This window comes from Capricornis sumatraensis, chromosome 5, assembly GCF_032405125.1.
Source record: "Capricornis sumatraensis isolate serow.1 chromosome 5, serow.2, whole genome shotgun sequence".
Lineage (NCBI taxonomy): Eukaryota > Metazoa > Chordata > Mammalia > Artiodactyla > Bovidae > Capricornis > Capricornis sumatraensis.
Window position 1 is genome coordinate 111,244,350 of NC_091073.1, and position 15,507 is coordinate 111,259,856.

The 15,507-nt window shown below is 39.2% G+C and overlaps 2 protein-coding genes across 2 annotated transcripts; both read left to right on the top strand.

The window, feature by feature from the left end:
- Nucleotides 1-1,030: 1,030 nt before the first annotated feature.
- Nucleotides 1,031-1,984, top strand: LOC138080138 (olfactory receptor-like protein OLF3). Its single transcript, XM_068973094.1, has one exon. It carries the CDS (start codon nucleotides 1,031-1,033, stop codon nucleotides 1,982-1,984), a length of 954 nt encoding a protein of 317 aa, XP_068829195.1.
- Nucleotides 1,985-13,563: 11,579 nt separating this feature from the next.
- LOC138080100 (olfactory receptor-like protein OLF3) lies at nucleotides 13,564-14,517 on the top strand. Its single transcript, XM_068973040.1, has one exon. It carries the CDS (start codon nucleotides 13,564-13,566, stop codon nucleotides 14,515-14,517), a length of 954 nt encoding a protein of 317 aa, XP_068829141.1.
- Nucleotides 14,518-15,507: the final 990 nt, after the last annotated feature.

The window sequence follows — 15,507 nt, forward strand, 5'->3', positions numbered from 1 at the left end:
ATATACATGCTAGATCATATATACAGACTATGTATATTTCTATACATATGTATAGGAAAATAAAAAGAGCAAGTCAGAATGAGTAAAAAATAGGGTAGAAAAATAAAAAGAACAAGATAAAATTGCCCTCTTCCCCTTCCAAAGACGGAAGACACCAAATCTCAAAGAGACTCATAATTTCCTGGAGTTTCACAGCATCCAAGCCAACTTCTTAGACTTCAGATCTATTCAGGGTTTTGCTTCATTTATTTTAATGTCTGAAACTGGAGGGAATATGAGGAAAGCACATTCGTTACTCCGTCTCTGACGGCACAGCTCCTGTTATACCTGGTAGTATGCTACTACTGAAGTATGATGACCAGTAAGTTTATAAAATACTTTCCCCATGTTATCTACACTTGAGCATACATACACTTTTAAGTTGTGCAGCATTATCAAATTTGGTATGCAAAAGTTTAAATTTCTAACCCAATCAAGCATCTACCAAGTCATAAAGAAAGATTTACATTCAGGTTCCCAAATTCTAGATTTTTCCATCATTGGCCAGTTTTACTTGTTATATATCTGCCTCTTACAATCCTTTAAAAATATTTAATTTATACATTTTACCATATTTTGTGTAGTAGATACATAGAGGGAAGTCTGCGAACTTCAGACCATGTTTACCTTCATGGTTAATCATTTTACTTCCCATTGTCATCTGCACTTCTCCCCTTTCTGGAAATTGCAGTAACTTAGAAAGAAACGGAGCTTCCAAAAATTGCTCGGCATTATTTCCAAGATTTAACTGACTCTATGAGATCACATCATGTCCAGAGGAAAGTGCTAGCCTCTCTCTTATGTAGAGTAGATATAATACATAGTAGAATCAGGCCTGTCTTCATGGTCCATAAATGGTCTAGAATATCTGGTCAAGGTTGGCCGATCATTATGTTAAGCATTCTTCTAAGAAGTTACTCTTATGATTCTTTAATTCAGTAGCATCTGTTATTTCTGACTCTCTCTGCAGATTAATAATCCTCTATTTTATATGGGAACAGATAACCAGACTTGGGTGAGAGAATTCATTCTCCTCGGCTTGTCCAGTGACTGGGACACCCAGGTCTCTCTCTTCGTCCTGTTCTCAGTCACTTACCTGCTGACCCTGCTGGGGAATGTCCTTATTGTTCTTCTGATCAGACTGGACAGCCGACTCCACACTCCCATGTATTTCTTTCTCACCAACCTCTCCCTTGTTGATGTCTCCTATGCCACAAGCATTGTTCCTCAGATGCTGGTGCATTTTCTTGCGGGACATAAAGGGATCCCGTACGTGAGCTGTGCAGCCCAGTTATTCTTCTCCCTGGGCCTGGGTGGGGTTGAGTTTGTTCTCCTGGCCGTGATGGCCTATGACCGCTATGTGGCTGTGTGCGACCCCCTGAGATACTCGGTCATCATGCATGGAGGGCTCTGTGCTAGGCTGGCCGTCACATCCTGGGTCAGTGGCTCTGTCAACTCTCTCGTGCAGACCACCATCACCTTTCAGTTGCCCATGTGCACGAACAAGTATATTGATCACATATCCTGTGAAATCCTAGCTGTGGTCAGGCTGGCCTGTGTGGACACCTCCTCCAACGAGGTGGCCATCATGGTGTCTAGCATTGTCTTGCTGATGACACCTTTCTGCCTGGTCCTCCTGTCCTACATCAGGATCGTCTCCACCATCCTAAAGATCCAGTCCACAGAGGGGAGAAAGAAAGCCTTCTGCACCTGCGCCTCTCACCTCACAGTGGTTGTCCTGTGCTACGGCATGACCATTTTCACTTACATCCAGCCCAATCCCAGCCCTTCTGTGCTTCAGGAGAAGCTGATCTCTGTCTTCTATGCCATTTTGATGCCTGTACTGAACCCCATGATTTACAGTCTAAGGAATAAGGAGGTGAAGGGGGCCTGGCAGAAGCTTCTAGGACAATTATCTGGATTAACGTCAAAAGTGGCGACTTGATAAATCATGAGCATCACTTAGACAAAAGAGCTTTGCCTGTGTGTTCTCCCACTTAACTCTGATATGAAGCTTCAAATTCATTACTCTGGCAACCAGGAATTGGTGATGCTGGGTAGGAGACTATAATTAGCTGGGTTAGAGTGTGGGACATGGGCATATCTCTATGTCATGGCAGCATGTTTAGAAAAATAAAGCACTATTGTAATAGAACTGCTCAGTCTCCATTCATATGACCCTAGAATAATTTTAAAAATGCCATGTTTTGCTTTATAATTTTGTTTGTAATCATCAGCCTATTCATGGATCTTTCTTTGGACTATTTGTTCTTTTTTTAAATTTAGAAATATGTATTTTGACTTCCAAATGCATTTTTAAAAACCAAGTGACCCACTCAAATGACTAAAATTAAGAATACTGGTAGTGCTGAGTTCTGGTACAGATATGGAGCAACGTGAACTCATTGCTGTTAAGAGGATAAAGTGGCAATTTTTTGTAAAATTAACCATATGCTTGCTACATGACCCAGCAATTTTCCTCTTAGGAATCTTCCCAAGAGAAATGAAAATTGTCTACAAAATGACTTGTGTATAAATATTCATAGTATTTTTTCTCATAATATCACTGGTCCTTATTAATCAAATTTTTTTTTTACAGCTTTATTGTGTTTTCATTGGGAACAAAAGCATTTTTACCTTTTAGACTCACTAAAAATAATGTGTGGGATATATATCCATGTCCAGTAATTATATGAATTACTGTTCTGAGGAGAGTGTTGCTATCAAGCTGATTAAAAATGTTTTTGAGCTTGACCTTTGAGATCTGGAGATAAAACTCAACCTTTGGGTCTCAGAGGTGACTCAGAAGAACAGTCAAGTAAAGGTCTTGTTTTACCTGGATAGAATATGACTAAAGGTGAATATACACATGGCTGGGATTGGCCCAGGAACAGCTACCTTTCAAACTCTTTCTGACAGTAGTATGAGTTACTAATGTAATTACTCTAATTAATTTAACCTCACAGTTTATGAAGAATTTGACAGGGTACCATTTAAATGTTAAAACTCTCCAACCTCTGAAAAATATATTAGCTCTTTTCCTAGACTTTAGACACGAGATAGGCACATAAAATTTGAAATAATGTATACAATTTTAAAGATGTATTTAATCTAATTAAGAAAGCTTCCTCATCCAATACTGATGTAAAATAAGACAGACTTAATTTGGTGAACCAAGATGGTCGAGTCAGCTGTGCAGATGTCAGCTTCCCGTCTCCATAGAAACACCTTCTTCCATCCTTCCTCCTCCACACAACAGGGCCCTAGCTCATCTTTGTAAATCTACTGAGCTGAATTAGTTTAGAGTAGACCTCACCTCTGAGAGAAAGCCTAAATAAAAGAGGGGAAAGTAGTAATTGTACAGGAAATACAGGGAAAGGGGGAGAAAGAATACGATAGCAGCTCATCTTCATCCTCCCTTGAAGACTTCTCAAAGTTTTTTCTTCCATTGTCTCTTAGAGTCAGTTGATGGGCAGTTCTTCTACTTGTGAACACACAAGCTCGGTGTTCAAACAGAGTTGATATTTAATTGTACCTTAAAAAGAGAAAGGGTCCAAGTGGAGACCAGAAAAGTAAGGGAAAGTTACCCAGATGACAACAGTCCAAACCACAGTGCAGACAACCTGGGAGAGGGGCAGAGCTGGAAGAGCATGGCAGTTCAGAAATGTCCCAAAGCCTCACTTGCAGCGCAGAGAAGATAGAAGATCGAGGCATAGTGAGGGTGAAGCAGGCAGGTAGAAGTGTCAGGGTGCAGAGGGCACTGATGCAAGATATTCTTTCAACTTCATCTGAGACCAGTGGGGAGCTAGTAGAAGAAAATTAATGAAAAATACAAGTATACGCACATCAATTATACACATGATGCTTTAAGAAGGGGAATTTCTATGCCTGGTTGAGATATCTGTGACACTTCTGTGGTCTTCATCTCATGACCACTTTGCCTTCACCAGCCTCCACTTTGCTTGTCACCCTTTCTCCCAGCTTCAAGGTCAGCAGCACAGGAAACCTTTCTCTGAGCCTGATCCTCTGCCTCCATTTTCTACCCCCCCCCCATATGCCTTAAGCACAGTTTGTGTGCTGTGCTTAGTCGTGTCCAGCTCTTTGCAACCACAAGGGCTACTGCCCGCCAGGCTCCCCTGCCCACGGGGATTCTCCAGGCAAGAATACTGGAGTGGGTTGCCATGCCCTCTTCCAGGGGATCTTCCCAACCCAGGGCTCAAACACAGTTTACCATATTTTAATTTTTTAGCACAGTTTGCCATATTTTTATTTGTATGTATTTATTTTAGAAACTTTTTATTTTTTAATTATTTATTTTCAGTTGGAGGATAATTGCTTTACAATATTGTTTTGGTTTCTGCCATACATCAGCAGGAATCAACCATAGGTATACATGTGTCCCCTCCCCCATGGACCCATTTCCCACCCCATCCCACCCTTCTAGGTTCTGCCTCCGTCTCACATCTCTTTCTATTGTCTCTCTCCCCATCATTGTGCTCTCTTAAAGATCCATCTTACTATGTGGGACCCCTAAGATTATCCAGAATAGCCTCCATGTTAAGATCCTTAATTTAAAACATGTGCAAGTAACTTTTAACATAAAAGGTAGCATATTCACACATTCTGAGAATCAGGGCAAACACATCTTCAGGAGGTCAGTCATTACTTAGCTTATCACAGAACCTATTCAGATTGGACACTTGGTTTTTCCCCATGACCCCAGTAATCTTCAATAGCTCTCTTACTTTTTGATGTGATACAATATACAATCTGTCTTTTAGATTTCCTCCCTTATAATGGGAATTATTTTTTCAAGAACCCCTGAAGAATTCCATTATCATTTCTTGAAATCTCGGTCTGCTGGAAAATATTCATTCAGGTTTGTTTATTTGAAAAGGTCTTTATTTCTCCTTCATTCTCAAAAGACATTTTCTCTACACAAAGAATTCTTTGATGACAGCCCCCCCACTCACCACCACTGCCTTGGACTCTACCTTTATCCCTCCGTGTCTTCTGTTTTGTATAGTTTCTGAGAAGCATTCTACTTTCAGTTCTGCTTCTGTATGTGATGTAACTTTATTTCGGGCTCCCTTCTAGATCTCCACTTTATTTTCACCTTTTAGATAGAATATCATATGTCCACATTTTTGTTTTTCCTTATTTTGCTGAGTTTCTTGGTTTTGTGCTGTCAATTTCTTTCACTATTTTTTTTTTTCAGTCACTCTATCTTCAAGTATTTCTTGTATTCCTTCTATCTCTGTTTTTCTGTTGGGATTTTCCAATTTCACATATGTTAGCTTGTTTGCTATTGTCCCACAGCCCTTGGAAGAGTCTTTTCTCTTTTTATCATTATAATTTTTTCCTCTTTGTGCTTCAGTTTTGCTAATTTCTATCGGTTCATCTTTTTTCTTACTGATCATTTTTTGATTCTGTTGAGTCTACTCATAAGCAATCGTTAGTTCTTTGACTATGTCCTTCACACCTAGCATTTCAACTTAATTTCTCTGTGTAGTTTTCAGTTCGATATTGAAATTTCTCAAGAATTTATGACAATGTTTATCTTTTCTTTTAGACCTTTTAACTTATTTATGAGTCTTATTTTAAACCCCTGTCGATAGTTCCTGTAATCCAAAAATATCTGATTTTCTTCTGTTAACCTTTTATTCAGTGACATTTACATTTTTTTGCCTTTTCCTCTGACCTTTAATTTAGTTTTACAGCTTATATTTTTCACATAGTATAATAGACTCTAACATAAATAGTATAATGCCTTGAAATGGACACATTTCTTCAGTTTGACACGTGTTTTATAGATGGTATGGGAATCAACACAGTCATGGGATGAGCTGGGTTTGAGTTTGTGTTTCTGTGGTGACTGGTGGTTGGAGAGTTCCTTCTGCTCACTGCAGTGGCTGTGGTTGCCTTCTCTTAGACCTGCACCAGGAAGAAGGCTTTCTCTGGTTTTCCACTTTCCTGCAAACATTCTTGCAAGGACTGTCCTAAATCTGTGGAGAAAACATTGAGAATTGGTGGAACTCCTCTTTTTGCCATGGCTCTCAGCCATTCTATGCTCACCACATCTCACAATTGAACTTTAGCAATTTGTTGAATCAATTTTCACTCACTAGTTTGGGGGCCTATTGTCCTTCCATATTGTGACCCATGTAAGTCAGAGCTCACATCCTTTTTTTTCCCTGGATGGACTTAGCCTTCTTGAGATTTGTGCTATTTGGTTGCCCTGCAATGTCAGTTAACCAATGATTTCACGGGAGTTATGATTTTGTAGTTCACTGAAACATTCTTGTTTTAAGATGGAACCAATGCTCTTTCTAGCTTTCTGCAACCTAAGTGGAAGCTAGAACAATCCCAACTAATTAACTTGTGTTTTTTAGAGCAGTTTTAAATTCACAGCAAAGTTAGGCAGAAAGTATGAAAAATTCCCACATATGCCCTCCTGCTCTCTCCACCCCTCAACACACACACAACCTTCCTAGTATAACCAATTTGCATCAGAATAGTATATTTTTATTTTACTTTATTACATAAAAATTTGTGGTGATTTAATTATCTTTAAAACTGAGGCATAATTGACATACAACATTATATTAGTTTCCTCAGATGCTGGTACATTTTCTTGAGGAACATCAAGTAATTCCACATAGGAGCTGTGCAGCCCAGTTATTTTTCTCGCTAGGTTTGGGTAAGTTGGGGATTTTCCCTCGGCAGTGATGGCCTATGATCACTGTGTGCCAGTGTGTGATTCCAAGTTACCAATGAAGAAGACAGTCCTAAAGGAATATACTGTATGATTTTACTTATATATAATTCTTGAAATGTTAAAATTATAGATTGAGAGAACAGATGGTAATAACTAGAGGTTAAAAGGAAACACACTAGTAAAGTAATGCTTAAAATTCTCCAAGCCAGGCTCCAGCAATATGTGAACCGTGAACTTCCAGATGTTCAAGCTGGTTTTAGAAAAGGCAGAGGAACCAGAGATCGAATTGTCAACATCAGCTGGATCATCAAAAAAGCAAGAGAGTTCCAGAAAAACATCTATTTCTGCTTTATTGACTATGCCAAAGCCTTTGACTGTATGGATCACAATCAACTGTGAAAAATTCTGAAACAGACGGGAATACCAGACCACCTGACCTGCCTCTTGAGAAATTTGTATACAGGTCAGGAAGCAACAGTTAGAACTGGACATGGAACAACAGACTGGTTCCAAATAGGAAAAGGAGTACGTCAAGGCTGTATATTGTCACCCTGCTTATTTAACTTCTATGCAGAGTACATCATAAGAAACACTGGACTGGAAGAAACACAAGCTGGAATCAAGATTGCTGGGAGAAATATCAATAACCTCAGATATGCAGATGACACCACCCTTATGGTAGAAAGTGAAGAAGAACTAAAGAGCCTCTTGATGAAAGTGAAAGAGGAGAGTGAAAAAGTTGGCTTAAAGCTCAACATTCAGAAAACTAAGATCACGGCATTCGGTCCCATCAGTTCATGGCAAATAGATGGGGGAACAGTGGAAACAGTGTCAGACTTTATTTTTGGGGGCTCCAAAATCACTGCAGATGGCGATTGCAGCCATGAAATTAAAAGATGCTTACTCCTTGGAAGGAAGGTTATGACCAATCTAGATAGCATATTAAAAAGGAGAGACATTACTTTGCCGACTAAGTTCTGTCTAGTCAAGGCTATGGTTTTTCCCGTGGTCATGTATGGATGTGAGAGTTAGACTATAAAGAAAGCAGAGTGCAGAAGAATTGATGCTTTTGAACTGTGGTCTTGGCAAAGACTCTTGAGAGTCCCTTGGACTGCAAGGAGATCCAGCCAGTCCATCCTAAAGGAGATCAGTCCTGGGTGTTCATTGGAAGGACTGATGTTGAAGCTGAAACTCTTAATACTTTGGCCACCTGATGCGAAGAGCTGACTCATCTGAAAAGACCCTGATGCTGGGAAAGATTGAGGGCAGGAGGACAAGGGGACGACAGAGGATGAGATGGCTGGGTGTCATCACTGACTTGATGGACATGAGTTTGGGTGAACTCCAGGAGTTAGTGATGGACAGGGAGGGCTGGCGTGCTGCGGTTCTTGGGGTTGCAAAGAGTCAGACACGACTGAGCGACTGAACTGAACTGAACTGAAAGGCTGGACAGAAATAAATGTGGCTATAAGAGGACAACATGAACGATTCTTGTGGTGATGGAAATGTTCTGTATCTTGACTGTATCAATGCCAATATATTGTGATATTGTATTATTACATTATTATATTATTCATACCACATGACTATAATTACATAATTACCTTGTTTATCATACTATCTTATGATATTGTACTGTAGCTTTGCAAGATGCTTCCATTGTGAGAAACTGGTAAATCAGTATAAGCAGTACTTCTGTATTATTTTTTATGACACATTAATCTATAGTCTCTATAAATATAAACTTTAATTAAAATAAAATTGAAGAAGTGTAGAAGTTTCATCCTTCTTTGTCAAGATTTTTGGACGACCTTATTGCTTTTCCGTTTTTTTTTTTTTATTAATTGCTAAAACTCCCTTTGTCAATTTATTGTTGATTTAGATTTTTTATTATAAATATAATTTAATGGTTTATAGGTGATTATCTTAATTTTTATACAGTTTAAAGGTTACTTTCCATTTACAGTTGTTACAAAGTATTGGCTATATCCTCATGTTGTGCAGTATATCCTTAAGCCTATCTTACACCCAGTAATTTGTACCTCCTTTTCTTCCACCCTTATATTGCCCCTCCCCATTGGTAATCACTGGGCTATTCTCGATATCCACGAGACTGCTTATTTTTTGGTACATTCACTAGTTTTTGTACTTTTTAGATTTTGCATATAAGTCACATGATGCAATATTGTTTTTTGCTGTCTGACAACTTAGCATAATTCTCTCCAAGACCATCCATGTTGCTGCAATGGCAAAATTTTTTTAATGGCTTAGTAGTATTCCATTGTGTATACATACATATATACCACATTGTCTTTATCCATTTGTCTGTGGATAGACACTTAGATTGCTTCCATATCTTGGATTTTTAAATCTGCCTATGTGATACTATCACTTTTGGAGCTTAAGTAGTATCATGAGACATGTACTAGACTGTCTATCATACTGGTCATGCTCACAGAACCAATTAGACTGCACATACATCAGGGGACTGAAGCATATCTCTCCCATTTCTAGAAGAAGAAATAAGGGCATCTGGAGTCCAAAGGGGGAGAACTGGTATTTACACTAGGTTTAGATGCAGCCCCAGTCAGTTCTTCCTAGATTGGGACACTGAAGACTAAAGTTTGTTCTGGGTTATAGGAGAACATCCTAAAACCTCAGTGAGCTGGCTTTTGTGACTTTTTAGAATGACCTAGGGCTGTAATGAAGATGTTGGTGGGAGAAGGATGGAGAACAGCCTTCCACAGGGGGAAGGGCAGCGTGGAGGCCCTGCCCTTGTGAATTGGAAGTGGGGCAGCAATTACCACTCTAATGCACGGGGCCCCTGAGGGGAATCCGTTGGCCCTATGTTGCCAGTGAAGCTGGTGCCAAAGCTCATTAGGTCTGTGTTGGAGCTGTTTTTGGAGCTCTCATCAACTTTCTCCCAGTAGTGTCCCTCACAGTCACAATTAGTCCCAGGTGACTTACTGGAACCCAAGGAATTTGGGTGTATCTCTTCTGTATGGTCCTTCCCTTTGTTGGAGGAGAAAACTCTTTACATCAACGTAGACACAGATGGTAGCATAAGTGTGTATCTTGTCAGATACTGATTAATGTTTGAGAGTCATCAGCAGCATGTGGGAGTGTGGGTTTAGAAGATATAGAAACAAAAGTGATGTGACTTGTAAGAAACTTTGGGTCAAGGATATGTAACATGACTGGTGAAATTGTTCACCCTAAGTATTGCTGCAAATGTATTAAAATAATTGCTTTGCTTAAGTTTTAGACTTATGTACATTTTTTTCTGCAGGCTTCTCAACTCTGAGGTTTAGTACTGACATAAAGATGAAGTCAGGGAAGCCCAAAAGTATAAAATGTTTAGTTAGGTATTGAAATTAACTAGCAGATAGTAGGAATATTATATTATATTTCCAGAAAATATAACTGTCAATTGCTTAAAACCTCATGTTTCAATTTTTCTGAAGGCTTTTGTACCCAAGATATAATTTTCCTTTTTAATAACAAATAAATTAAGATTTAAGACAATTAATGGCTTATGCAGAGACCTTAGGAACTCAAGACAGTGAACTGGAGTTAGGATCTAGGTCTCCCAACTCATCCCAGGCTTGGTTCCTCAAGAATTGTCTGTAGAGACTGCACTGTGGAGATTTGGAGACAGCTGGAATTACCCTTCAAAAGAAAATCTTAGTGTTAGCAACAGGGGCAAAGACAAGAGACAAAAATAAGGTGAGGATTTATCCATTGAGGCTGTAATGAAATATACCACCAAAGGTGAATGTCAGGATTGCACATGTTTGAGAAACGGGGTCTCATAATTGGTCTAAGATTGTGTGAAGTCAGGTCACCAAATCAGATTGGAAGGAGATCACAGGACTTGAAAAGAATAAATTAATTGTTCTTTCAGTGTGTCAAACCCATCTTTGAGATATCAGCCACCCTGAAGACTGTGGACTCTGTGTCTATAGAGTAAGATGATGCAAATATTCCTTCTCAGGTATGATATGCTCGATGTCTACATCAAGCAACTCTTCAGTCATGAGTCAGAGAAAATTTCTCTAAATGAAAGTATGGGCAGTGTCTATGAAAGTGTCTATGGACACTTCATTTTTATAGAGGTATGGGCGCTGAGTCATTTTGATCAACATGAAAGAAACACGTCTGCAGGTTGTGAGAGCTACCTTCATGTGTTTTTGTATTCAGGATTCTCACTTGTCCCAGCCTAGTTTGTCAAGAATGCCAACACTGAAGATCAAATAGCTTTAAGCTTAAATAAACACATTTCTTTACTTAAGTGAATTGCAACTGAATGAAGTTGAACTTTTTAATTTGTTGTTAAGCCATGTAAAATGAGTTGCACTGGGAATCTGAAAACTAATTTTCTTTTTATTTCTCTGTCATAGAGAGAAGGCATTTTGGTTGTATTTGCTGTCAGTATTAATAACTGGACTAATGGGACAAGGCACATGGAGATACTTTTACCTAGGGTCACCAAAGGGTATATTTTAACAATGAATAATTGGTCTTTGCTCTCCAAACCTCATAGCTGATTTTCCTTTAGCTTCTGTATCATTCCTCATCCCTTCTCCATTTATAAGGGTTTCAGTTTTCCTTCTTGCATCATCTGTTTTAAAGAGTTACAAGATCAAGTAATTCACATTTTAAAACCCCCATTTTATGCTAATTATATCTTAAAAATTCAGGATAATATCAACAGAAAAGGAATAAATTACTAATATCTGAGTTTCAAGCATTCATGATTGGGCAAGTGGGAGATAATTTGTAACAGAATATTTCACTGGCACCTTCATATTACATCACTTACTGTTTCACAATAATTTCCCTACCTCCACCACAGACCATAAAGCAGAGGCATGAAGAAGTCTTTCCTTTGTGATGCTCATGTCTAAGATGAACCACAGGGTTCATTCGTCAATACTGTCTTGAGCAGGTTTATTGGATTATTTATTTTTGACTAGACGAAGAAAACTCAAAACATTTTGAGAGGTGTATTTGTGTAGTATGAGGAAGATATGGCCTAAAGCATGTAAAATAGCTCCTTATCATTAAAGAAGCATTGTGTGTGTGTATGCTAATAGCCCTAAAGGACTATTAGGTACCTGCAGGGAGATAAATCAGCTAGAGTTGGGACAAATACTGAAAAAAAAAACACAGACTGTCTTGTGGGAAGGAAGCATTAACAAGACCAACTCTTAACTGTGTATATCTTCAAAGCTGGCTTTTGAACAAGAGCTGTGTTCCTGGTTCCATGTGAGGAGGGTTTTGCTCTGTTGTTTCTATTAAGAAAAGAAACAATTATTTTGTGGGAATAAATACCCACAAAAGTCCATTTTACCTGTTGACATCAATGAACAACACATGTTTACAGATACCATCAAATCCCTAGAATCTGTTTAGAGTTGAAAATACCAAGCTTTAGCTACCTGACATCAAGCATTTAGATAGACACACACTACCTACCAGTTATTTAGTTGTGCATCCTGAGACCTACTAGGAATCTAACTCTATTTAGCTGAAAGTTGATCCAAGGTAACACTAACGTTGGAGACAGTGTTCATTGCAGGTAGGTGAGAACCATCAGACAAGTCCATTTCCCTCCTCTATTCAGCTATACATTTGCAGATGTTATTTCTATATTCTTAGTCTGCCAGGTGTCTTAAAAGGGTTTTATGACTGTAGAAAATAGAAATATTTTGATATCAATTATTTTGAATTTAAATTATTTTAAAATCAAGGAAATTGCCTATATAGATAGACACACACACACACATTGATGGGTTAAAAATAAATAGCTGACATGTCCATGAAAGGTATTTAAGTATTAACAGGTTATTTTAGTAAAATGCTTTGCCCTAAAAAGCATGCATGATAATGAATGCTAAAATTAATAAATAAAAAACATGTCAGGTTCTAATGAACGAGTATTCAGACACTCCATGCCTATGATGTTCTTAATTCTGTAAGCACTTATACATCATAAGATTTGTTTGTGCATGAAAGAGGTATATTTGTATTTTAGGACAACCAGCTAATGATGAGTGTAAGGTGAAGTGCAGTGAGGGAAGTATGTTTGTTTCTCTCCGAGGGAGGAGCTTAGGTTACAACCAGTACCTATTCTGTTAAAGTCCTGCCACCAGTAATAGTTCAAAAAGTAACTTCTTCATAAATTGTTTACATTTGACCTTAAATACACACCATAGTTATAAAATATCATCACATTCTCTACATAAAAGTTTAAATCTCTAACCCAATCATATGTCTGGTAAGTTTATGAAAACAAGATTTAACCTCAGATCTCTCCATGAGACACTAGCCTTGTTTGTACTATCTGTGTGACGCTTCTGAACCTTTTTTTTGGTAGATTATTTATTCATTTCCTCATGTTTGGTGTAGCAGATTTATGTAGGGTTATCCTTGAGTTCGAAACATGTTTATCAGCATTGTTTATTAACTTACCTCTCATTGTCACCTACCATCCCCTCTTGTCCTGGAAACTAGTGTAAATTGAAAGGATATAAAATTGCACTGCATTATTGCCAGGCTATGAAGAACTCCCTCAGACCATTCTATACTTTAGAAGGCAATGGCTTGAATTACTTGTGTGGAGTAGATATAATGGGTACCAGAATCAGGCCTGACATCTTGGCCGAAAACACTCTAAAACATCTGGTTAAGGCTGGAAGGTTGAATGCAGTGTGCATTCTTTTAAGAAGTTATTCTTAGAGTTACTTCAACAGCTTCTACAATTTTTGTCTCTCTCTGCAGATTAATAACCTCACATTTTTTTAATGGGAGCAAATAACCAGACTTGGGTGAGAGAATTCATTCTCCTCGGCCTGTCCAGTGACTGGGACACCCAGGTCGCTCTCTTCATCCTGTTCTCAGTCACTTACTTGCTGACCGTGCTGGGGAACGTCCTCATTGTTCTTCTGATCAGACTGGACAGCCGACTCCACACTCCCATGTATTTCTTTCTCACCAGCCTCTCCCTTGTTGATGTCTCCTATGCCACAAGCATCGTTCCTCAGATGCTGGTGCATTTTCTTGCGGGACATAAAGGGATCCCGTACGTGAGCTGTGCAGCCCAGTTATTCTTCTCCCTGGGCCTGGGTGGGATTGAGTTTGTTCTCCTGGCCGTGATGGCCTATGACCGCTATGTGGCTGTGTGCGACCCCCTGAGATACTCGGTCATCATGCATGGAGGGCTCTGTGCTAGGCTGGCCGTCACATCCTGGGTCAGTGGCTCTGTCAACTCTCTCGTGCAGACCACCATCACCTTTCAGTTGCCCATGTGCACGAACAAGTATATTGATCACATATCCTGTGAAATCCTAGCTGTGGTCAGGCTGGCCTGTGTGGACACCTCCTCCAACGAGGTGGCCATCATGGTGTCTAGTATTGTGTTGCTGATGACACCTTTCTGCCTGGTTCTCCTGTCCTACATCAGAATCATCTCCACTATCCTAAAGATCCAGTCCACAGAGGGGAGAAAGAAAGCCTTCCACACCTGCGCCTCTCACCTCACAGTGGTTGTCCTGTGCTACGGCATGACCATTTTCACTTACATCCAGCCCAATTCCAGCCCTTCTGTGCTTCAGGAGAAGCTGATCTCTGTCTTCTATGCCATTTTGATGCCTGTACTGAACCCTATGATTTACAGTCTAAGGAATAAGGAGGTGAAGGGGGCCTGGCAGAAGCTTCTAGGACAATTATCTGGATTAACGTCGAAATTGGCAACTTGAATTATGAGCATTACTTAGAGAAAAGAGCTTTGCCTGTCACTTAATTCTGATATGAAGAATTAACTGCATTGCCCTGGCAACCAGGAAGGTGATGAAGAACATGTACTGGTGATGCTGGGGCTGAGTGGTTCGGCTGAGGTGTGGGAGGTAAGGGTGTTTTTATGTCACAGCAGGATGTTCAGAGAAATTAAGCACTGCTGTGACAGAACTTCCCACACTTAATCTCCATTCACTTAACCCAAAATTAACGGAAAAATTAACTTGTTATTGTGAAATACTGTATTTTTGTAATCATGGATCTATTAATAGATCTTACTTTGGACCCCTTGTTCTTATTCATCTAAAATTTGTAGAAGGTTATTATGTTTCCATTGGGAACAAAAGCATTTTCACATTTTAGACTTATTGAAAATAACACATGGAGTATGTGTCCACATCTAGAAATTTTGTAAATCACTATTCTGAGGTGAATGTTGTTATCAAGGCTGATTCAAACGTTTTATGCAGAGCCTCTGACATGTGGACATAAAGCCTTGTCTGAGTGCTGGAGGTAACTGAATGGAAGAATCAACTAAAGGTCTTTTACACAGAAAGGATGTAACTAAAGGTGTTTGTACACATGGCTATTACTGACCAAGGAGATGCTAAATTTTAACCTCTCCTTGATATTATACAAACAATTTAAGAGGAATTTTAATGCATACCTAAGGGGTGAAACTGAAATCATGTGAAGTCGGTCCGACTCTTTGCGACCCCATGGACTGTAGCCCAGCAGGTTCCTCTGTCCATGGGATTTTCCAGTGAGTACTGGAGTGGGTTGCCATTTCCTTCTCCAGAGGATCTTCCCAAACCAGGGATTGAACCCGGGTCTCCCGCATTATAGGCAGACGCTTTACTGTCTGAGCCACCAGGGAAGCCTAAAGGGTACCATTCATATATTAAAACTGTCCAATCTCTGAACAAATAATTTAATTCTTTCTCTAGGTTTAG

Bases quoted from the DNA above. Each gene is read 5' to 3' on its own strand.
- LOC138080138 (XM_068973094.1), top strand. From the start codon at position 1,031: ATGGGAACAGATAACCAGACTTGGGTGAGAGAATTCATTCTCCTCGGC.
- LOC138080100 (XM_068973040.1), top strand. From the start codon at position 13,564: ATGGGAGCAAATAACCAGACTTGGGTGAGAGAATTCATTCTCCTCGGC.